General features: G+C 36.8%; 1 protein-coding gene across 1 annotated transcript in view; it reads left to right on the top strand.

Annotated features, from left to right (window-relative positions):
* Nucleotides 1–25,318, top strand: part of LOC130584251 (protein adenylyltransferase SelO-like) — a 26,132-nt gene extending 814 nt beyond the window's left edge. Inside the window, exons 2-19 of the mRNA XM_057384116.1 lie at nt 1,186–1,304; nt 1,537–1,665; nt 2,395–2,459; nt 2,559–2,615; nt 2,711–2,809; nt 6,667–6,734; nt 7,393–7,480; nt 9,114–9,183; nt 9,809–9,881; nt 10,416–10,499; nt 12,539–12,668; nt 13,178–13,222; nt 13,307–13,388; nt 13,478–13,570; nt 16,939–17,018; nt 17,838–17,881; nt 21,118–21,197; nt 21,515–25,318. Of these exons, the coding sequence (XP_057240099.1) occupies nt 1,186–1,304; nt 1,537–1,665; nt 2,395–2,459; nt 2,559–2,615; nt 2,711–2,809; nt 6,667–6,734; nt 7,393–7,480; nt 9,114–9,183; nt 9,809–9,881; nt 10,416–10,499; nt 12,539–12,668; nt 13,178–13,222; nt 13,307–13,388; nt 13,478–13,570; nt 16,939–17,018; nt 17,838–17,881; nt 21,118–21,197; nt 21,515–21,637 (1,529 nt within the window). The 3' untranslated portion in view covers nt 21,638–25,318. The remainder of the gene's footprint in view (nt 1–1,185; nt 1,305–1,536; nt 1,666–2,394; nt 2,460–2,558; nt 2,616–2,710; nt 2,810–6,666; nt 6,735–7,392; nt 7,481–9,113; nt 9,184–9,808; nt 9,882–10,415; nt 10,500–12,538; nt 12,669–13,177; nt 13,223–13,306; nt 13,389–13,477; nt 13,571–16,938; nt 17,019–17,837; nt 17,882–21,117; nt 21,198–21,514) is intronic.

The following is a 25,318-nucleotide window of genomic DNA, read 5'->3' as shown; positions in this document are numbered from 1 at the left end:
CTGCCCGGCGCTTTTATGTTATGGGTTGTAGCAGCTCCTAAAACAGTAACTAAGCGGAGACCTGATATACACAGTCAAATACTAGTTTTGAAACTAAAACTAGATGTGCCATATGGCGCTTATGGCGCCTTTTTTATGCTTGGTTTGGTTGGTTTTGCTTTTTTTTTTTTTTCTTTCCGAGTCTCAATGACGTATTAGTGCAGAGTTGATAACCTGCCACCTGTCTGGAAGTACACAAAGTATTTTGTAGCTCTCAGGCATACAAAACTGCTTGTAATTATAATGATAATTCATATGATAACATTACAGAACTAATTTCATCAGGTGACACAATTACTTGTGAGCATTAAGAAATAAAAGTCAGTGATAAATCTTGTGGCAGCTGGCTGTAATAGGACCTGTCATTAGAGGTAATGAGAAACATGGCTAGCAGCAAGGCTCCGGAGATGCTAACTAACTTAAAATTTTAACAATACAGTGACTATGAGGTACAAGGATTTTATAATTAATGTGGTATTGTAAGATTGTTGCAAGCWAAAATCCATAAAGATGGTAAACCACACTGTTTTAAAACATTATTTGTCCACTGTTACCATGGGAAAGGGCACAAGGTAGGTCTGAAGGAAGAATGAACCACATCTGAGTACGTTATGTGACAGCAAGAACTACATGTCATCCTTTCATTTGCTGTTTGCATTACTCAGACAAGACTTCATCTGTTTTCTTGGATTGCTTGGCAATCAGTGCTGCATATGGACTGTATACAGCAGTTACTGGTGCACAGTGACTTAAATCTGTTGCTCTGCATTGTTCAGCTGTGGGGAAAGCTGAACTTCTCTGTCTCGTGCAAATATCTTTCAGGGTGTATATAATTGAGTGCAACATGAAAGTCCCTGAGACTGTTTTGGTCAAAGTTAATTCAATCTGTGCTTAGATATGGTTTAGATCTCAAAACTAGAACGCCCTGATAGATTCTTTAACTGCAGAATTCAGTCCTGTTCAAATATTCCGAACAAATGCTGAATTTGTTTGGGTTTGCTTTTATTTAAGGCTTAATATATTTTGGTAAAGTGGTAATGTTTCAAGTTTTAATTATTTTTAAAGYATTTTGATTGAAGAGGAAACATACTAAGAATAATATGATTGGTTTTTATAGGACATTTTTTGTCTGTTTCATGTTTACAGATCCTTTTCCAATTGATGTGATCCAAGAAAATTATGTCCGTAATGTGAGAAACTGCATTTTTTCAGTTGTCTATCCTACACCTTTTAAATCTAGAGTTCATCTTGTAGCTGTTTCAAAGGTTGGCTATTGTTTTTATTCCCCTCTAATTTGTAAAGGTTTTTAATACATGTACTAAAGTATATTTTAATATTCACGTGCTATTTATTGTGAAACAACTTCTCACGATATACTTCCAGCAGGGCATTTAAAACACATTGTGAGATATCTTTTAATAATGAAATCTGTAGAGAAAACGAGTTCATTACCGCTGAAAATCTGATCATGTTCAAGTATTATTTTTTTTTCTCCAGGATGTTCTTGAAAATATTTTGGATCTTGATATATCTGTCAAAGGATCATCTGAATTTCTGGAGTTCGTCAGTGGTGGGAAAGTGATATTTGGGTCTGTTCCATTGGCCCATAGGTACGGGGGTCACCAGGTAAGTATGGCACTTGTTCTTCCAGGTGGAATTGTGTAGTCTTTTCTTGCGAATTAACCTTGACAATACGTGTAAGTACATAAGTATATGCCTGTGAGTACATGAACACTAACATTTTGATTGCAGATTTGTTCTTCGTAAGGGGCTGCAGGTGGAAAAGAACTACAATATCCTTTCACAGTATCCTGTTTACTTTCTCTGCTTTTGTTTATGCCTGAAGCAAATTATCTTTTTAACTTTCATTAGCTGCTGAGTCTGCTTAGCACCCCAGCAGCCTGGCCAGCTCTCATTTGTGATAGGTACTAATAGCTCAGAGGAGTGAAGAAGGACAGAGCGTCACTGCAATACCATGATTACTAAGAGTTCAGTTTCATTGAAATGGCTATGGTTATTCATTGAGAAGAATGGTAGAATTTGATTTGTAATTTCCAGCTAAAAAACCAAAACAAGCCATGTGGGTTTAAAGGCTCATTATACAAAAGAGACAGGTCTGTAGCTGTACATCATAGCTGGAAGGTAAAAAAAAAGAGGATTACTGGTGTTACTCTTTTCTTGTGGTTTTCTGATTCATTTTCAGTGTGAATGTGGAAATACAGCTTTAGGGATGAACATTTCAATGACTGTGTGAGCAGATGTGTCTTTTGAGAGGATCTACATGTAATCTGTATTGTTTGAAGTGTAACTTCTATAAATGATAGAGAASAATAACTTGATTTTAATTTTTGTCAGTTTGGTAGCTGGGCAGGTCAGCTGGGGGATGGAAGAGCCCACTTGATCGGAGTGTACACAAACAGGTGTGACCTCTTTTTAAGTGTCTGACAATTCTGTGTTCCATTTAGCTGACTCATGGTTAACCTGAATTACTGTTAGAAATGCCAATGATATTTTTGCAGGCATGGTGAGAGGTGGGAACTGCAGTTAAAAGGGTCAGGAAAGACCCCATACTCCAGGTAAGTTGCAGTTATTCTGTGTACTCCAAAACAGTTTTCTTTTTGAAGTTTGCCTTGGTTTTATGACCTATTCCTTATTTCTCTGTTCCCCATAGGAATGGCGATGGAAGAGCTGTTCTTCGCTCTTCTGTTCGAGAGTTTTTATGTAGTGAGGCCATGCACTATCTTGGAATTCCTACAAGCAGAGCTGCTAGGTATTTTTCTTTTCTTTTTCACAGTATCCTAAATTACAGGTAATTCTRTGACTGAGTTTCACGGAACTTCAATAAAGCAGGACAGTTGGTTGTTAAGATGATAGCTATCTTCTTATGTATAGACAAAACAAAATATACCCATCCAGTTTTTAGATTTTTKGATAAAACTTTCCAGTAATAATAAGCTGCAGCAATTAATTGCACCACTTAGTTGACTGGATTCTAGAAATCCAACTTAACCTTAGTTTAGTAAAAGACTAACTTCTATAAAGTAAATCCAACTTCTAGAATCTGGCAAACTAGGAAAATATTGAAAGTGGCTATTTTTGTAATGTCACTTTTAAAATTGCTGAGGAAAATTGTCAATTATATGAACAAACATTAATAGTGGAGGTAGAACTGAACAATTGCTCTCAATTCTTTATCTATGCAAACATTCCTTGAGAAGAAAGAGAGATTTCATGAAAAAAAAATTTGAAACTATTTCTGTCTGAACGAAAGGASACTAATACATTCACTCATTTGGATTATTTTCTCAGAATCAAGTAACTGAGTATTTTCAGATGATTGTGTTTAAAATGCCAAGTTCATTWTGTGTTCCAAGTAGTCTCAAGTCTGTACTGCAGTGTTTCAGGCTTCAAAGAAAGCAAATGTTCTGCAGAAAAGGCTTGTACTCAGCTGCCACATGGCTAGGTGTCTGTATTTGCAAAGTGTCTGCAAATGTCTTCAGCATTAGTTCTAACTCATTTGCTCTGTTGAAGTACAGTGTTTGTAAATGACATTTTTGATGGCTTAGTCACTGACTTCATCTTGAGACCTTTTGCTGGTGGCTGTTAATGTAGAACTTGAAATCTGTCTGAATATCAGCAGGAAAGCATTTGGAAGGTTAGAGCCTCTCTTTGCTGTCGTCTCAACAAATTGTTCGGTGCAAAACCAGTATGAAATTACGCCTTTACTGTGCACGAATTCTACTGAGCACACAGTGTGCTTTAGTTCTCTGCTGGCAGATTGGTTAAATGCCTGGCTCTCTTAACTGTAGTACAAGCTCTGCAGACTGTTTGCAAGACTTAATTTGGAAAAACCCCAGCTGACAGCCATATTCTTCCCRATGGGGAGCTGTTGTACTGAGGCTGGTGGGATGCACTTAACAGAGGTCTTGTCAAGTCTTGGCAGAAGTGGGAGGAAAAACCTTATGGCTTACCCCAGAACACCCAGCAGGCTATTTTGCTCTATTAATTTTAAGTACTGTGTTCCCAATGGGGTGCTACAGTTTATGACTGTACTGCCAGATAAAGAACRCTTCATACAGTACCATTTTAGTCACATACTGGGACCACCAGTGAGCAGCGTTACGCGTTCAGTCAAAAAAGTGAGCCAATATGTTCAACGTTCTCAGAGTGGCCTTTACTTGCATAGGGCTTGATGTTCATGCAGAACASCAGGCAGAGCCCTTGGGAGGGTAAAGTCAAGCCCTGAAGTGAGAGCCAGGTAGGGAGGGATATAATCCATCCATCCATCCTTCTGTGAGTGCTGTTCCAGCTTCTTTGGTGTAAGAGCAATTTCAGTGCTCCATTTCCTGTGGTTGACTGTACAGCTGGTCTGCTGCTGCCTTCTCTCCAGTAATGATACTTAGCAAGTGCAGGTCCATTGGAGAACTACTTTTCTAGTGGGAATGTATGTTTATGYGGCTGGCCAGCTCTCAAGTGTTGCACGTCCGTACTAACTAAATATTGATACCGCCATGGATTTTTTTTGTCAGCAAAAGAAGTGCTGGTATTGTGCAGGAATTTTGCAGAGAGCCTGCTAAGAGTTACATTGTAAAAAAGGAAATAACCTTTCTGGCAGAGGTTTGTTCAAAACAGTAAAGTTTAGTACACAACTTTTGTGCCTTCTCTCCCCTAGTGCTCCGCTCCACACACTATTTTGCTAGTGTCTGAGGTTTCTAWTTTTTTTTGTCTGCTTTTGAAGTATTAAGATTCTTCCATCCCATTTATATCTGAGCTTTTTGTACCTAATCGTACTGACATACCAGCTGGTTCCAATTGAGTATTTAAAAAAAAAAATAAATTCCTAGTTCTACTTGTATCCGTACAGCTCCAGTAAAAGGAGCAGATTGATTTTTATATAGTTTTCTCTCTCCTGAAAGAATTCACTGCCTGTTCTTTGCATTTAACATTCAGTTTGAATAGCTACTAGATATATTCAAAAATATTAAATATAATAATGATAATTTAGTTTCAAACCCACAGTTACTGTTGCAAGCAACTGCAGTATGTAACACTTCATGCTATTTCTCTTCATGAAMTTTTTGTACATATTTATGTTTATATGCATAAATATAACCCACATTTTTGGTTCAACTGAATTCTTTCTAAAATTTCAATGCTAAAGTATGTAAAACCAGAATCTTGTGTACTTTCAAAATTTAACTTTTGGGAATGAACGCTGTGACTCTCTTCAGTTGTATTTATGAATGTAATATTAGGTTTGTGTCTTGTTTTTTTGCTGTGTAACTCCGAGAAGACTTCTTTGGTTCTGTCTTCTCTGCTGCCTTCAACTACCTAATAGGTGGCAGATATAAGTAATGGCATTAAACACCAAATAGCAATCCACCCAACGATATTTTGAATCATGGAATCATAATTTGGTTTGGAAGAGACTTTTAATGGTCATTTAATGCACCCCCCACAATGAACAGGGATATCTTTACTAGATCAGGTTGTTCAAAGCCCACTCCAACCTGACCTTGAATTTCTCCATGGATGGGGCATCTACCACCTTTCTGGGCAACCTGTTCCACAGTCTCACCACTCTCTGAGTAAAAAAAACTTCTTCCTAATATCTAATCTAAACCTGCTCTCTTTCAGTTTGCAGCCATTCATCAGTCTGTCTACACAGGAGAGCTGCTCCAGTTCTCTGGTCATTTTTGTGGCTCTCCTCTGGACYGACTCCAATAGGTCCATGTCTCCTGAATGGAAGAATATTTTCCAGTTATCAACAAGCAAAGATAAATAAGAATTACACAAAAATAGCTGAATTATCCTACTGCTAGACTTTTGAACAAGAAGTCTTCTGTGCCTATTGAGGATTGTCAGAAATCCCAGTGGCTTTAGAGAAAAAGCTTCCTACTTGTTAACCATAGAGGAACACGATGCCCTTGCATAGTTTGTGAGATTGATTTTTCCTGATAGAACAGAAAATAGAATTGAATTGCGTATTTTATTTAATAAAATTAATGTAAGTTGTGAAATATTTTAAAGCAAGTTGTACCAAACTCTCACAAACCTCAATATTTGGATAAACATGAAAATTTACAGGATGTGCAGAATTTTAAGGCCAATTAAAGGAAGAGATTGGTTTTAAAAATCCAAGTACTGGTGGCAGGGATTCATAAGGGTCCTAGATTTGTCCCTGAAGTTTCTGGGACAATTTTGGACTCATGTAAAGGGCAASGTCCATCTGCTGCAACAATTTGTTTTATAATTTCTCTATCCTCAAAATTTTCGTGTTGTCCACAGGGAAATTGTGACTTAGTTAATGTTACAATCACAGTAATCTATCACTGAGGTTCCAAATGAATGCAGTACTCTTTTTTAGTGCAGCCTTGTCCCCAGGAACAGTGTGAGTAATGAAATTGGACAACATCTTATTAAATACAAAATAAATGCACCTTGGTGATGAACCTTGGTCAGCCTCAGCATATTWTTTGCCTGTGTCATTTGTAAATACAAAGGCATGCCACCAAAAAGATCTTTTTTTAATGAAGAAAATGAATTTATGTAAAATACAACTGTGATATTCATTATTAATTATTTTTGCTGAGATAATTTTTAATGGTCATTTCTTGTTTGCTACAGCTTAGTTGTAAGTGATGATGATGTGTGGAGAGACCAGTTTTACGATGGAAATATTAAGAAAGAAAGAGGTAATGAAYGTATTTTAAAATAGTATGTTACAACATTGTAACTTAATTCTCCATGAAAAATGTGTAATGGGAAGTAATAATTGGCTTAATTTCATTTAACAAGATATAAAATCTCTTCTGAGAAAATCAATCTAAAAAATACCTTGGTTGAAGAAATGAAGCCTAGTGAACACGTTTTCTATGATTGTGGCATATGTATTGCAAGAGTTTAAATTTTGATGTTCACTGGGGAAATCTTCCACTCTTTTGATAGCAATATCAGGATGGTGGGAATACTAGTTGTGGCCATGCCATTGCTACATCATTTACACCTGCTCTGAAAAAGAGTGAGATGGCACAGCTTTGGGAAAAATCCGTTTATGTTCTTTCTTTGAGGCTAGCATTTCTGGAGTGATTTTAGTATTAATGCATTAACAGAATTTTTCCTGTGGTTGCTGTAATAGCCAATCAAGCTTCATCATGAAAATGCATGTGTAGTGAAATAATATTATGCATATTCATCTGTTATGCATTAGGCATACTTACAAAAATATCAGTTTAACTGTGCATATATAAACTCTGTGTCTATAGRAACAACACATGATGGCTTTTGCTATGGAACTATTTTATTTTGCTGATACTCTGTTTACATTTAAACAGACTTGTCTCTATATTTAAGGTGCAATAGTGCTACGACTTGCCAAATCATGGTTTCGAATAGGATCCTTGGAAATCTTAGCTCATTCTGGGGAACTGGACTTACTAAGGTTTGTATTTAATCTTCATAGCAACYATAATAGTTTTCTTGTAAATCAAATTACATTAGAATTCATGTATACAACTTGGGATTTARACATAAATTATTTAGCAAGTAAGAGTACATAATTTAGAAAGATAATCTGCTGTTTTTATCTAAGCATACAAAAGATCTTACCTCACAAGAGTAACACCCCCTAGATGTTTTTAAACGCCTGGGTCTTACAAAATGAGAGAARTTTTATACCTGAAATAGTTCTGGTAACTAAGCACTAAGGAGGAGTTTTTTGCTTTGGAAAGATTTGTAAAATAAAAATATAAGTTCCTACATTTCTCATARTTTTCTGTGAAGCTAAATTAACAGAGAAACGAAATAAATCCCTAGCATAAGTATGTTGTATGAAACATGCTCTCCAGAAATCGGTAGAATAGAAGCAGAGAAGTATGCTAGATAAGAAATCATTGCATGGTGTTAAGTCTCTCAGCATGACAAATTTTTAGGTCTACTTTAAATATTTAAAGGTTGGTCATCTCTCCTCAGGAGCAATAGAAATGGTTCTGGGATGCTTAAAAATGAGCAGCAGTTGCACATTGCAGTAACCGATAATCAAGTTCCATTACCCTCACCACTCTATGCTCTTTTGGTGGGGGTTTTCTGGTTAAAGTATTTGTGACCCATTGGATTTAAGGAATATGTAAAGAGCACTTGTAGTCATACAAAATAGGCAGTTCTTCCCTGTCTGTTTGGGAGTGGCCTCAGAAAGGGAARGCTAWGGCTGCTGTGACTGAGTGCTTGTGCTTTCTCCTCGGGAAAGTCCTTCTGAAAGAGAATGTCCTGYAGCAACCACCTAAAATTCAGAGGCAATATGTTGGACCTAAAGGTCAGGTTGTTAGGARCTCTGATAAAATCGTCACAGTTTGAGGAGAGTTCAGTGATGTGCTCCAACAGCCTGATTAGGAGCTAAAATACAGATATTTGCATGTGCAGCCACACAACCCTAGCCTGGGTCTGCCTAGTCCACATGTGGATGGGGCTTCCAGCTCCTCTGCCAGTGGCCATGGGGGTCCTGCAGGGAGCTTTTAAATGCACTGAATGCCACCTGTTCTCCTTTCAAGTTTGCTTAGATCAGCAAAGATATTCATCTGACAGGCACTGCAACATCTGACAGTGCATATATCCCGTTTCCCTAAGCCTGTCTTGTAGGACTGTGGACCACTGTTTGAGGAATGGCCTGTTACTGTGAAAAAAACCATACTTCATCAGAATTCAGCCATAAAATTTTCTTTGTGAGAGTTTGGATGTAGAATCATTTCTTGTAATGATTCTACCTGGTCCTGGTGTGCTCTGGAGATTTAATGTGGGGAATAATTCTAACTCTACATGGCAGTCTCCAGTTGTATTTATGACTACAAGCTTAGGTTTTATCTCTTAAGCATTTGGAAGAACTTAATCTAATATTCATTAGAATAAATAGAAATATTTAATAGAAACAGCTTGTAAATAGCTGTTACAAGCTCTGAGCTTTCTAATAACTATTCGTGGCAAGCTGTAGATCAGCATTTTGCTGTTTGAAAACAAGAATTTTTAATGATCAGTTCTACAGTACCAGTTTTGTTTAAAGAATTCTGTTTCTGCTGTTACAGGAGATTGCTAGAYTTTATTATCCAGGAACATTTTCCATCAATAGCTATGAATGATTCAAATAGATATCTGGTAAGTAATTTTTATTTTTCACAAGCATGTGAGCAAAAATTACAGAAAGGTCTTCACAGTTTCAGGATTTACAAGGTTTGAACATTTGAAGTAGGTTTCCAGTTTTATTAGAAAAGTTTGCTAATTCTCTGCAGTAAAAATCTGCTGCTTGATATTTTTTTTTGCTTTCTTAAGTTCAAATATGAACATTTTCCCCCACTTTTCATTATGGAAATGTTTATTGTGAAGTTTCCATTTTCTGTTGTTTTACGTTCTCTTACTGCTCAGGCTTTCAGTGAACAGTGGTCATGAAATGTACTTTTGCTAATGTAAATGTAKTATATATAGTATATTCTAGTATAGACCCTAGTATATATAGTGTCTTTCTTTCTTTTTTTTTTATTTTAAATTTCACTTCTTAATTTTTTTTTCAGGGCATCTGTGTATACTGATTTAACTATAGTCTTTGCTGGGTAAGGTTATTATGCACTCACATAATTTAGAATGGGAATGACAAGTCCTGACAGACAGATACATAAATTTGAAAATTAGAAYGCATTACATATTTCTAAAGTGAATAAAATGCTTATGTTTTTCAATATTTTTCATACAGAGAACTTGAAGTAAAAAATGTATTTGATTTTAGGAATTTTTCTCTACAGTCGTGTCAGAGACTGCAAATCTCATTGCYTTGTGGATGTCTGTGGGGTTTGCACATGGTAAGCTGCCAGATGGCATTGGCTTTAGAGGGGGGACACTTTATAGTAACATACTTGAAAATGGCTTTTATTTGTCACCTTGGTGTTCAGTTCTGCTGATGCCTTTGCCTACAGCTTATCTATTACACAAGGGGCTTTTGTAATAGTTACACTGTTCTCCCAAAGCACGACCCTAACAGGATGAGAATATGGGAGCAAGAACTCTCAGAGCTGTTGCTCTGAGCCTACTGATGCCATATATAAATTTAAGTGCTCTGAATTTGATACATCCACATAAAGTCTGGCCTTTTCCAGTGCACAGGAGGCAGAGCCATCCAACTTTGATGCAGATTTGTGGGATTAACTACTAAAAAGCAGTGGGAGCTTGAGCATTGGTGTCCTACAGGGCACGGTCTGGGGGCAGAGGGACAGGCACATTTCCAGTCTGCTTCCTGAGAGCTCTAYATTCAGTGGGCCCATTTCAGCAAATTTCCAAGAGACAGCAGGATTCAAGTGGAATTCTAATTTCTGATTCTCCTTTCTGTTTAATTGTAGGTGTTTGCAATACAGATAACTTCAGTTTATTATCCGTAACAATAGATTATGGTCCATTTGGATTTATGGACTCCTATGACCCAAGTGAGTGTGGCGCATGTTTTTACTTTTTTTTTAATTTAAAAGAGTCTCTTTATAGTAAATTATAGTTTCCATGTGTATGAAAACCCTTCATTATTAGCAGAAAAACCTTAAGCATGTGTACTATTTGAAGAGCTTTAGGGGAAAAAATTGCATCAGCATCCAGTTTTTATGATACACTATATAGGTTGCATTTCAAGGGCTAAAAGTCTTGTTAATGAACTATTACTATTAAACCCATTTYCATGAGACTGTTTCCACTTGAATACCATCAATTCAATTGATGCTACAGCAGAAGCCTAGAAAACTAAAAATTGTGTATTGCTGGAAACAGCCAAAAGCAGAAGTGGAATACAGTAACTTTGCATGCATCAAGCTCTAGTTTTATAGTCACAGCAGCTAATTATATGTTGGAAGAAAAGAAATCAAACCAATACAGTCATGGCAACCTTTGTTTGAAAGTTTGAACTCAGTCAGTCTGGGATTGATAGATACAGGTTCAGTACGTACATAATGTGTATTACTAGAATATTGTGTATAATTTGCAACTGAATAAACTTCAGAATCAGCAGTGGTTATCTTGCTATATGTTTTCATGCTTGCAGCCTCAAATTAAGGAAATCTCATGAGAATAAATGTCATATCATTTCTATTGTATTGAACAAAATGGGGCTTTTTTGCTTTTAGATCTTTCTCTCTATGGTGGGCTGACCCCAGCTGGCAATTAAGGACCCACAAACCCCTTGTTCACTCCCCCCTGCTGCAGGCTGTGGGAGAGAATTGGAAAAGCAAGGCTGAGAAAAAGCTTATGGGTCAAGATAGAGACGGTTGAATAAGTCAAGGAAAAAAAGAAAGGGCAGGGGTGGCCAGCAAGTGATGCAAAGACAATCACTCACCACATCCCACCACCAGACTGGTGCCGAGTTAGTCCCCAGACAACAGCKGCCTTGGAAAAACTAGCCCCAGTTTTTATTGCTGATCATGATGTTGTGGATGTGGAATATCCCTCTGGCCAGCTGGGCTCAGCTAGCCCAGCTGCATCTCCTCCTAGCCTCTTGGCCACCCCTCCCCCAGCCTCATTTTCTGGGGTTGCAGGGTGAGAATGGAGAAGGCCTTGATGCTGTGCCAGCCCTGCTGAGCCATGTGTGAAGCATTGCTGTGTTATCAGCACTGTTTTAGTCACAAATCCAGCACACGGCGCCGGACAGGCTGCTGTGGAGAGAGCTGACTCCATCCCAGCCACAGACAGTGCACCCTGGAGTCTGATGAAAGGCTTTAGAGTCAAAATTCAGATTTGAACCACTCACCARGTCTGACAGATGAGTTATGAGTCTCCTCCTTAATGCTCCATTTGCTGTCAATGTCCTCTGAGGACTTGGGCAATGCTGTGTGCATTGATCAGCTTATCTGCATTTGGTGTGAGCGAGGGGCTCCCACTGATCTCCTCACACACTGGTGCTGTAGATAAGCATACATTTTACTTTTGAGTATTTGTAACTTGAATGACAGGTATTTGTTATCTCCCAGATAATGGATTTGCATACTGGAACACATTAGGCCTAATTTTTATGTGAACACAAAGCTTGCTTGTACAACTGAAACAGATCTTTCTTAGGTGCCCTATTAAWTACTTGTTTATTATACATGTGACTTTTCCAGAAATACTTAAATCCTGAATCTAGTTGGAYGTTTTGCGTAATCTATGTGCTAAATAGTAGCACTGTATGTAGTAAAAATACTGGTTTTAAGTGTAAAAGACAGTGTTTTTAATAAAAAAATGKTTTTTTTCTCTGTAACCATCCGAATTCATCTTTTATCTTCAGGTAGGAAAATGTTACTTGTGACACAAGGAAAATTGTTTGTGAAGGATGTATTCCTTAGATTTAGCATCATCCATGTAATCTCATTTTAAATACTTAGTAGCTTTAGGTCTTTTATAAGTTTGTCGTGTAAGTGTAAAAATAAATRTACTTCAAACTTTTAGCATTGATTGTTTATTGTAATTACTCTGTTATGGAAAAGTAATGTTTTGTTTGAAACAGATTTTGTTCCAAACACATCTGATGATGAAAGAAGGTATAAAATAGGAAATCAGGCAAATGTTGGGCTGTTTAATCTCAGCAAGCTGTTACAMGCTCTGAAACCTTTATTGGATCCCAGGCAAAACCAGCTGTAAGTAATCCTTAAAATATCTTAATGCTTAAAATAACTAGTGAGATGGGAGACTCTGTAATCATCATATGCTTAGGAAAGAAAGGGATTAATTTTCTTTTTTTTTTTTAACTGGAAATTGATCCTGGATTATTGTTTGGCCACAATAAGATTGGARGATGGGGAGAAAAGATTTTGTTGCTCATAAATAGGAGGAAAATAGGACCACAGTGAGGTATTGTTGTATGATCCYATCTCCTTCCACTAAGGTAGGACCTTTGCCAGTAGTTTTCTGTTTGTCTAGCTTGTCCTRTAAGATGTTTGCTTATGAAAACTCTGCATCCTCCTGAAGTAGTGAAGTAGTTTTTAGTAGCTCTTGTAAAGATTCTTACATGAAGAACAGATTCCAGATTCATAATGTCAGTGTTTCTGAGATAGCAGCAGAAATTTTCGTTGTTTAGTATACAGTAGGATTATACCTACAGTAGCACTTTAATTCTGTAGAACCTGGCATTTCTTTTGTTTTGCAGAGCTTCCCAGATTTTGGAGGGGTATGGTGAGCACTATTACAGCCGGTATGCACTTTCAGAACTTAAACCTTCTAATCACAATACTATAAAATATATAATGTTCACGATCTCCTTTCTTACTATTTTCAGTTTCACAGAACTATTCAAAAGAAAATTGGGTCTTCTTGGGGAGAATGAGAATGATAATTATTTGATTGCTTTCCTCTTAAGAGTGAGTTTACTTTGTTAATTTTGTTGGCAAACATCTGAACTCATACTCCACACTTGAAAAGCACTCATGGAAGTATCTTTATCCACTAGATTATGGAAGACACAAAGGCTGATTTTACAATGACATTCCGAGAGCTGAGTGAAATTACTGCAGACCAGTTAAAGGAGCTTCATATTCCTGAGGTATTAATACAAGCACCCTATTCTAGTAATCAGGTGGAAACTTAATATAAAAAGAGTTAAATCAAGTTGGACACAATCCTGATATAGTAGAGGCTATCTCAAGCCATGATTTGTCTGGGAGATGTGCTGTTGTATCATTATTAAGGGACAGAGACACTAATACATCTGTRCCAGACTACCATCCCTTGTTAAACCTGTGTCTGGTAATGACAGATATGTCAATGGAAAGTGCTAGTAAAAGGTACATTAAAGAAGAATGCTGAAGTCAGATTTTGAGCCTCTGGTACAGGTCCAGCATGAGTAGTCATAAATGCTCAGACACCAGTGGAAATGTGGTTTTCTTCACATTTAAGGTGGGTCGTCTACAATGAATTTTCTTTTCCCTCCCCTCCCTTTTTTTTGTCCAACAAGTGAAGTTGAATAGGGCTCATGAGGAAAATTTCAGATCAACCAAATTGTTCCTGACATGGGTTTGCCAGGTGGTCTAAACCTCTGCTCTCAGGCCTATTTGCTTATCTTGCTATCTAATGATAAGTGAGATCCCATCTCATCATAAAATCCTGCTAGAACTCTTTGCCYAGAGTGGCCTCTGCCCTTCTTTGAGCACAAGATTGGCTTTTAAATGTAACTTAAAGCATAATACATCTTGCTATTGTCTCCTGCTCAGCCTGCTATCCCATCCTGGGTTGCTGCTAACTCAGACTAACTATATTTACTCTTCAGGACCAATTATAACTATATATATGAAAGACATGAGAGTATTTAATTTTTTTTTAACCTGGATATAGTGCAATCTTTAAAAGTAGAAATATAGCTAAAACATTTGAACTGGAGTGAGATGGTAGGCAAGTCATAATTGGATAAAAAAGCAAAGGGGACTTCTGGAAAGGAAGCTTGTATATACCTGATCTGGAAAGAAAATAGCCTTTTTGCAAGAGCCAAAATGATTTTTTTTCTTTTAYTCTTTAATACAGTGCCTTTTCCATGCGATGAATATTGTTCATTTTGCCTGGGAAATTTCATTGCCTTCCCCAAACATCTGACTAGTTTCTGTTTGTCTCTGAAGCTAATGTAAAATGAGAGCAGGTAGACTTGGGAGGTTGTTTTAAGAAGCAGGATGAMTATGTAAAACACAGAATGAAAATGAGGAGTTGATGGTTCTTTTTCCAATTATAATTAGATGGTTTTGACCAAATTTTCTGGTTTTCCTTGTTTTCTTCTATCATGATGTTTTGTATGAGCTTGAAGYCATTAAGAGTTTAAAAGTTGAGATACTCTAGAGGTAAGTAATAAAAAAACCAGGAGTTGTAGCTTTGCAATTAATCATTTGCAGAGGGGTGATATGATTGTAAGAGAAGGTAAGAGGATATGTTTGTAAGAGAAGGTATTTATGTCATAGAACCCAAGGGATTTTCCCCTTTATGGCAACTCCRTCTCCCCATTTTGAAGGAGCTGGCTGAGGAACCAGCCATTTGTGGTGTTATTGTGGTGTAGTTGTGATCCTGYTGCTACACTGAGGGTCATTTCCAGCCTTCACTTGGTAGCAGCTTGATGCTTTTCTTTTTTTCTCACACAATGAAATGTTTTAGCCCACAATTTCTGTGGATGTGGAAAAACAAGTACAATTTCATGCTGGTAAAAATTTTATTTATTTTAAAGAATTTCAATTTTGAAGTAATTTCACCTCTGCTTATTTACACACCAATACTTTGTCAGTAGCAAAGTAMGTTCTCATATTGATTTGTACATCACTTAAGATTTTTTCAGCTGCAAACCAAAAATGACCTAAAAAATGGCAGAAGCCTTTGGGAACACTGCAGGACTTCTTATATTTAGTATTRACTGGAAACAATCTGGAATTCCTCCTAAAGCAGCCTAACTCTGCACATCTTTGAATGATTGATTCTCACACTCGCCTGTTATCTACCTGCTTGACTTCCAGCTCTCAGTCATTTCTGTGCTCATTTTTATGACCAAATACAGTTTTCATGTTTTTTTACTCTTATTCCTTAAAAAAAAAACAAAACCCAAACCCCCCAGATGGGATCAAAATTTTTTCTTCTTGCTTTTAATTTCCTTTACTTTTTTTTTTCTTGAGCATGTGCCTTTTACCTCCTTTTTATCTATGTCCATTTTTTCCTAATCTCTTCTTTCATTTTGTCTGTGAGCTTTGGCTACTTTCAGCTGAGGAATATGAAGCAGCTGTTGGCTCAGTGTAATCAGCCAGGGAAGCCTGGTTTGTGGTTGTCCAACGCTGGAGGCAGTAACCCCAAGCTCTGATTTCTTTGTGTCTGCCTCTTCCAAGTTCTGTCTTCCTCTCCTACTGTTTCTATTCTTCTCAGTGTTCTCCTATCCCTGTATTCTTTAGTTTTCCTTTTTCTCCACCTTCTCTTTATCAATATATTTTGCTTATTGCACAATTTTTGTTGGAAAAAAGTCTATACAAGTAGATCTGACCCATGTACCAGGCTCAGAAGAGAGTAAATCCTGTAGTTATGTGGCCTAAAAAATGRAATAGATCAGACAATAAGCCAAGGAAAAACAGGGGTGAAGTTCTAGAGGTGTTTAGGTAAAATTTGTCATATGGCAGATGGATTAATATGGATTTATCATGCTAGCATAAAGAAATAATTTGAAAACAGAGGAAAAAGATACTATTACAATGTCTAGGGAGAAAATTCCTTGAAGGGTCATCATATGTTTGCCTTTTAAATCCTTTTATTGTTCATTGTCCTGGTTTCAGCTGGGGTAGAGTTAATTTTCTTCCTGGTAGCTGGTACAGTGCTGTGTTTTGAGTTTAGATTGGGAATAATGCTGATGACACAYTGATGGTTTAGTTTTTGCTGAGCAGGGCTTACACTAATTCAGGGACTTTTCAGGTCCTCGTGGTGCCCTGCCAGCGAGGATGCACAAGAAGCTGGGAGGGGACAGAGCCAGTACAGCTGATCCAAACTGGCCCAAGGGATATCCCACAGCACATGGTGTCATGATCAGCAAATAAATTAGGGGGAGAGCTCGTGGGGAGACCCTGCTTGGGAASTGGCTGGGCATCAGTTGGYAATTGTTTTTTCATTTCCATCAGTTGTTTCTGTTGCATTTAATTTCTCTCTCCTTTTAATATTTTCCTTTGTATTGCTATTGTTATTGTTATTATTAAATTATTTCAATTATTAAACTGTTCTTATCTCAACTGATGATTTTTTCTTACTTTTAACATTACTTTTAATCCCCACTGAGTGGGACCATGAGCAGGTGGTTATGTGAGGCTTAGTTGCCAGCTGGGGTTAAAACACAGTACTTGTTGCTTACTTTGATTCTTGCTTAATAGGAAAAAGAATCTGATTACCTGCCGTTAACTTKCTCTTTAGGAGTTTTGGGCTCTCCAGGATCTGGGTAAACACAAATTATTTTCAGAATGGGTTACCATGTACCTCCTGAGATTAAACAGGTAAGTCCGATTGCAGTTTAAAGTGTGTATTTGCCAGAAGCAGGCAACTTTAATCTGCAGTGATTTTGCTGTCTTTAGTGGGTATAATAAACTGGCCCAAACATGCTTTCATATGCCATTTTTGTCTTCATGCTAGACTGTGCTGGATTCAACAAWAATTACTGTTGTAGTTCTGTTTTGAAACACAATATAAAAATTATATGAGAGGAGTCATCTCTGTATTTTGTCCTTCACTGAGCAACTGATCAGATTTCTTTGGTTAACAGTTTTTCCTAAAATACCAGTCCTACAGATTCAGTCCAAGAATCACAAAGAGACTTTGCAAGTACATAGGAATGAATAGTGTTTAATTATATATATACTGTGTAAAAACATTGCTTTATGGTGACAGGAAATGGAAGTTGTACAGTTGGAAATACACAGGTTGTGTTTGGAAACCATGATGTTGTATAAATTGGAACACACAGGAGTCTTTTGTGTTAAATCAATAGAGAATCCAACATTTTTTCTTAGTTATATATGGAATGCATGGCTAATAGTAGTGAAAAGAAATATATATGAGGTATTTGGAAATTTTATTCAGTGAATACAATTCTTTGGGGAAAAAATCAATGCAAGGCACAAAACCTACAAGAAAGTGCATTTTTTTCCAATTTAGTAATTTTTACAGATTCACACTGGCTTCTGCTGAACACAAAACAGAGCATTTAATGATTTTAATGGAAGTCAAATAAGATATTTCTAAAAATAAATCAGCAGAACCCTCACTAGCTAAAGTGCTTTCTGTTTTTCTTGTTTTGATTTGTTTTTCATGTGTAGCAACAAGGATGATTCAGACACCAAAAGAAGAACAAGAATGACAAGTGAGTAAAACAATCCAAAGGAACCATATGCTTGGAAATGGCAAATATCTATTTACGTATGTTTCTTTAGTGCTAGGTATTTTTCCTTTTGGATGAACTAAAATACACTGTTTTTCTAAGGAGGAGAAACTCTCATTTCACTGCTGCAAATGTTATTGTACATTCTTTCTGTCTGTCTCTGTCCTTTCCACATGCAACAAAAAATTGAGATTTCTGACAGGGACACACTTTTTTTTTCCCATCACCCAGAGAAAAAACTCTTTGTGAAAGGAGTATTTAGTCATAGAAGGGAAAGGAAAGTCCTTTGATTCTCAAAGTTATTCTAAACACAAAATGGCAAAGGTTACTGCAGTTGGGTATCAGCAAAAACAGCGGATATGAAATTCCAAGAATTTTTCAGCGGGAGATATTTTTGATCTGCAGTAAGCTGTGGTAAATTTATGAATTTGCCTATAAAAGACAATGAACAACTGAAAATCAATGGCCAAAAGGGAATGGGAATGAAGCAACTGCAGGATCTGAGCAGACTCTACACAGCAGGCTTCACTGTACACTGCAGAGTGCTCCCTGCTCGTTTCTGATGGAAATGGCTGCACTCCTTTGTTAGATATTGATTGGCCCCTTCTAAAGCTGAAGAGGAAAATGGCAGGAGCTTTCAGTCATCAGATAGTAAAGTTATAGAGGGCACAATCTATGGTTTCGGGTTTCCATCCCCATTTTCTAACAAAGGCTCTATCCATTTTAAAGAACACTTCTTAAATTTTTATATGCATTTTTAGAAAGCTAATATGAAAAGAGCTACCAAGAAGAAAGATTTATTTTATTGTATTTGATAGGGTTAAGAAGCTTCATCTGTGGGTTTCTGAGGCTCTTTGCTCAACTATCATTTTGAGTTTTCAAGCTCCCCTSTCTTCCTCAGCAAAAATTGAATGCTGAAAACTGTCTAAACACACCTTCTTATTTTTCTGTGTCTTTTGAGTCTGCTTTTAGAGAAAATCATGACATTCTGATGTTTTATGCCAAATCAGAAAGGATTCTAGTTTGTGGATGATCTGCAAACCATCATCATGTTTTTCCACATCCACCTCAGAGGATTTTATAGTACAGAGAACAGATGAAACGTGAAAAAGGTTTTACCTCCAAAATCACACTTCTGCTCATGGTCTTAGTTTTGGTAGCAGCCATGCTTGCAACTTGGTATGTGAAGATTCATGGTTGTTATTTTTTTCCATGTAATCCCTCGTCACTCACTATTCATACTGCAGAGCTGCAAAAATTTACAATAAGTTACTGATCTCAGTTTGTTATTATTTAAAATCAACAAATTGTTAGATTTTTGCTAGCTGCTCCATATCACATTGTGACTGAAGTTTCTTACAGAGGTTTTTGGGTTATTTTTTTTGTTTTGTTCTTTTTTACATTTTTACATCCTTGCAGTAAGTAGATTGCTTGTATACCCCTGATGGTTCCTTTAAAATTGTTTGGGATTTTGTTTTTTTTGTTGTTTGTTTGTTTAAGCATTTGCTTGTAACATCTGTCCTTGTCAGTACAACTTCTAGCAGAAATCTGGCTGGAAATGCAGTTCAACTCTGCATTTTTACCCAGCATTTCATGTTAAACTGTCCTGGCACTTCAGATTTTCATCTGGGTTGGGACGTGCCACTAAATTGTGTATTGCTATTTTTGACTGACCTTGAATATACTGGCATTAACACCTCATTATTCATCACCCTTCCCTAATTTTTAGTAAGTGTMATAAAATATCTCACTTCTCCAAGCACATTACTTTGAATAATTTGAAGTTGATCACTTATTATTTTCATTTTTTTTTCTCCCATTATTTAGTTTTCAGTTCTTAGTAGCACTTTCTCTTGCACTGCCTAAACTTAGTTCTTCAGGAGTTGATCTAAAAGTTTTGACAATCCAAGTCTATAATTGTATTTCTTTACAAAAGAAGCATATAAAAAAGTAGGTCAGATCATGCTTATAAGGGCACAAAAGTTCTTTTGCTTTGTCCTTTTCTTACCTTGGCTTGTATTACTCTTTTCTAATTATCTTGTCACTTATGTTAAATACTGGTATTTTTAATACCACTGTGAAACCTGTCAATTTGCAATTGTTAAGAATTTATTTCTGGGACAAATATTCTCCTTCTAAAATGACTCACAGTTTTAATGTGAATTGCCATTTTTTGTATGAGTCATATATTAACTTTTTCACCTTTTAAAATATTTTTAAGAAATAGCTATCACACTTTACTATTGATAACCCATTTACTGGATTAAATTAAATACTTGGCCAGAGCAAAGTGTTTTGCCAAGTGGTAAAACGCTGTTCTTCAGCAGTTAGGGCAGGGTGTTGTTATGCCTATGTAGARGTTACCAGGTTTTGCAAGTTATTGTAAAGCTCCATGGATTTAAAAAAAGAAATATATAAAACTATTTTATAGGTTTATTCATATGAAACCTACTGGKCCATCAGTGGAAAGGGAAGGAGATGAAGTCTGTGTATGTCTATAAATCACAGACTTGTGGTTACAAATGCATGACTGAARTGCCTTTGGCATCACTATCTCTTAATGTAATAAAAGCCTACTGAATTGGGGAAAATATACAGACCAGTGTCATTAGGTCAAATTAAGACTTCAGAGTAGGCTCAAAGTGTTAGAATTATTCTGTAACCTTGTTTTGTGCATTAAAACTTTCTGAAGTAGAGTTCTGGCCTTTATTTGCAGAATAAAAATAAGAATTGAAGGCTTTTATGGCTAAACTTTTGTTACATGACATAGGACTAGCTAAGTACATATACTCTAATGAATATCTTAGTAATTACTTTTAAACTTAAGTAATACAATATTCATTTTTGTGATCTCCAGGAAGGCTTTGACAATATTGAACTATGTTTTCCATCAATGTAGCAGGAACCTAGGCCACAGTGAACTCATCACACTTGAAAAGCCTACTGGTGTTCCTAACAGGAAATCCTTTATGTATCAATGTCATCTTCTCTGCTACTCTGATTTCTGTTTGGCACTTTGGCACTGATAGTGCAAGTTTAAAAAATCCTTTTAGCAACTCATAGAATTAAGTAGATTGATTAATTCCTTTTCATTTTTACACATTTTTTTCTTGATCTGCAAATCTAAGTCTTCTTGAAGATTTCAATGACATCTTTCAATGACTTTTTTTCTTTTGTTGAATATGTCTAAATTTAACATGATTTACTCTTGGTTTCAGCTGTTAATCCTAGATACATACTTAGGAATTGGATGGCAGAATCAGCAGTGCAAAAAGCTAATTTGAATGACTTCTCAGAGGTAAAATTACCTTTTCTTGACAGATTTAATAATAACAGGCAGAATAGCTAGTGAAACAATTTTTGCATTTACACTTTGAACTCTACTAAATTTTGACCTACATATAACACCAATTGCTATTTAAAATGTTTACAAAATTATTAATAGTATTAATTATAGCATAAATTGTAATGACTGTATAGTAATACTAATGATAACAAGCAATTCATGTGATAGTTTCTGGAGCCAGGAGGRTGCGTAAGACAAAGTAGAAAATTTTTCCTTGTTTACCAGAAACCATTTTGTACCAAAACTTACCCATTTTTAATTGCTTCCAGGTTCGACTCCTAGAGCAGGTTTTACAACACCCCTTTCAGAGGCAGGGGGCTGCAGAGAGAGCAGGGTACTCCCTGCGCCCCCCAGCTTGGGCCAAACATCTGAAAGTCAGCTGTTCATCCTGAGGGAAATTCAAACAGGCAAGAAAAACCATCAAGGTCAAAGCTCAWGCCTTCAAATGGGGTTAATGGACCAAGCCACAGGAACTTCTCTCCCTTATGCTTTGTGGACTGGAATCTGCTGCTGTTCTTGACTAATTTATGAAGTCTTAAGATTAAAGAAATGCATCACTCTGYATGGTTGCATCAGCAAATTATATTGGCATTGACAACTCTGTCTTCCACACTGAGCTGTGCATTACTTTGAGTCCCAATATTTAAGTTCTGCCAAACTGTCACACTTAACCTCTCAGAATTCATGGCTGATCAGGGGGGTCCCAATAGCTTTTAGTGACTGATCAATTGAAAATCCATCAAAGCTAGTTTTAATAATGCAGTATTTTGATGATTTTTCCTCTTGCTGTTAMACACTGGTCAGATACAGTTGTATTCTGCAGACATAAATGTTCTTAAGGCTTGCAGACCTGCCCCAGAGACTCATGTTAGACCTTGACACCTTTTCTCTTTCTGATCGTGTTCTGTCCCATTAAATTGATACGATTTAAAGGAAATTCAGTTAAATAGCAAAAATGTCTGTCTTGGAAGTGACTTACTAAGGAGTAAGTTTTAGTGTCTTTGCAGTGTCAGGTGCCTATCCAGAGGACCACTGCTCTTTGAAAGTATCTTTTGATAGTAGAAAGATTATTGTTGCATAGATAAAAAGTCTCAGGAAAAATTCAGTGTTTGGTCCGGATAAGGACTGTCTCAGAAGCATCTCACTATGTATCTAGTCAGGTCAATATACCTGAGAAAAATCTTGCAGGGAAAGTAAAATTCTACTGGAGCTGTTACACAGAAGTCCTCTGAGTAAGAGGGACTATTCTCAGAGTCGTGGGTCTTGTTATTTATTATTATTTGATACTGTAGTTCCACAAARCTTTAAGTGTATAATTAAGCTAAAATTAATACATCAGCTAGAAAAATTACACAAAAAAAATCTAATTTGGGGGCTTTGTTACTTCTTGATGTTACCTTGTATATTCTTCATGTTACCTTGTATATTCAAATCCAAAATGAATTGTTTTAGGATCTTCAAATTTTTGGGTGCCACTTGATTCTCAAATACAGGCTATTAGGTATACAATCATCTCTTTCTAGAAATGTGGGAAAAAAGTTTATTATTAGAAATCTTTCAGGGACTAAAAAATATTTGAATGCCTTTGCTACTTAACTAGAATCAACACAATTATTCAGGATGGTTTCCCCTCAGATATACAGCTGTTGGAATAGAAATGCAGTTGTTGAACTGTAAATAGTAGTGTCATAATRGGGGGCACAATACAGGTATTTAAATACAGTTTTCTGAAAATTCAGTCTAAGTTTGAGCATCAGATGTACACAAGATCAGCCTGGGTTTGCCTTCCTGCCATTCCTGGGATTGTGTTTGAGCTGGCAGCAGCTCCAGGCCAAAGGTGTGGGCTGCCTGTGGAAGCCCCTCAGCTCTGGGCTGTGCTGCTGCCTACTGAAACCCTGCATTGGTGTCTCTTGTGGGATAATGCCAAACACAATGGTGTTGTGAGGGAGTGTGTGAAAATCAGCATTGCCACCTGAGGAGGAGTGGGTCACACTCAAGTAAGTGATGATGTAAAGAACATATTGTATTTGCAGGGTAAATGCAGCAGCATTGCAGCTTGGGCCCTGGTTTTCCAGTTAGAGAAAGGCAARAACTCCAATTTTGTTTAACCAAACATCTGAGAACTTTCTGTTGTATGTGGGCCAAATATGGGTTTTGCCTGTGCGTCTTTACCTCATGGAATAACTGCATAAATACAAAACATTTCTATACTGCTTTTTCCTTCCAAGTGTTTTATTCATGTTAAATCTTCTYAGTGGCAAGTGGGCTTCTGCTTTTCTCATAGTTACAGTAAGGAAAGCCTCCAGCATCACAAGATGGAACTAGAATAGCCCAAAAAATGAGCTTTATCACAAGCAGTAGCATGTTCTGCTCCTTGTGCCCCCTATGACACTTTCCAGGTTCTTACAAAATATCTGAAAGAATGAAGTGAGCCCTGAAAATTGGTTTCCCATATTCCTCTGGCTGCAGAGAGTAGGTCAGCTATTTCTCCTCTCCAGGAGTTCGTTCATGGACTTGGTCATGTCTGCCTGGTTTTATGTGAAGGCAAATCTTCATTTTCTTTCCCCTAGTTTTACCATAAGTTTATAACGTGGTTTTAGTAACTATTCTGATTTCGTAATAGTCAATACTGACTGTTAAAGGGGATCAAACTGTTTGAGCCTGTTCTGCAAGACCATGAGAATTGTAAAGMCTTAATGATACCAAATCTTCTGTGTTCTGCTTGTTTCCCTCAAACAGTAACTGGAAAATGTGTATTCTGGGAGTCAGTAAGTAATAGTTCAGTCCTGCAGTTAAGCCCTAATCCATTTAAGTTTCTACTTTTCCACTCTTGAAGTGCCCAGCAAAGAGTGCGTGAAAAATGTAAAACGTATGGTTATCCCAAAACTACCTTCAAACTGTATTTTGTACAACATGAGAAATGAGCCCACATTGCACTCAGCATTTTCTACCACCTCCCTTTCCACTTCTACATCATTATGGTTTATGATGACAATGTAAACATTAATACCATGTTTCATGATCTATTTCCTGAAAATCCTTGKCTTCCACCTGCTGTTCTGAAACTGCCTCATCTTTCATGTTACATAAACAGAGCAGTGATGCAAGGACTGGGGAATAACTAAAACACTGAGGCTGGTAATCAAACAGGGACTTCTTTGTGCTCTCATCCTCTTTTTCTGTTAGAGGGCAGTGACAAAGGGGCAGCAGTGCTGATCCCCCAAAAGGACTTTTCCACATGACTCTAACCTTTCCAGTCCTAAGGACTGATGGAAAAGTGATTGCTTGAAGTAGGTCCTTCTTCCTCCATATCAGTGGTACAAGAGCCCAAAGGAAATGACAGCTGTGGAGACTRCTTCCATTTCAGGTATGGAGAAAGGTTAAAAATAACATGCTGCAATGTCAGATCTTTGCAGGCTAAAATACAGTAAGTTCTAGTGATGTACAGACCATTTATGTAGTAATACATTAGGTAGTGGTGAAAGGATTAATTTTCTTTTACAAACAATTTGAATTACAGCATTGGAACATCTTTTTGTATTTTGCAGCTTATTTTGGTACAAGATCAAGCCAGATAATTGTTGTATCAATAGGAGGCAGCTTTGTTCTTTGAATGGAGTTTAAATCTTACATTTGATAAATTCAATGTAACCATGTACCTACACAAAATAGTTGATAGAGGTCTAATCATCACAGCATTTTACTTGATTTCTGGAATTTTCTGTAGGCTTTGATTCTTTTTTTGTTTTGAAGAAAGTTCAACTTCTTTTGTGTAAGATTAAGTGCATGAATTATGACTGCAGATGTAAAATGTATAAAATTGATTTTATTGTGTTGTAACAAAAGAGAAGGCAGGGAATAGGGTGRGAGGCTGAGAGTTCTGGTGAGAACAGTGAATGCTAGAAAAGCCGTGTTGAAGTCTTAGTGAATTTTGACCTTACTGTGCAACATTTTTCTAAGGACACATTCTGCTTTATTTTGATGCTGGGTGTGTATTTCATAAAATTAATCTGATTTAAAAATAGTTGACTAGCAGACAGTGTTGTCACCTAAATATGTCAAAAATATGTACT

The sequence above is a fragment of the Malurus melanocephalus genome, unplaced genomic scaffold (assembly GCF_030028575.1).
Source record: "Malurus melanocephalus ecotype Western Australia unplaced genomic scaffold, MMel_1.1 scaffold_14, whole genome shotgun sequence".
Classification (NCBI taxonomy): domain Eukaryota; kingdom Metazoa; phylum Chordata; class Aves; order Passeriformes; family Maluridae; genus Malurus; species Malurus melanocephalus.
Note: the sequence above shows the minus strand (reverse complement) of the source record. Positions and strands in the feature narration are given on the sequence as shown.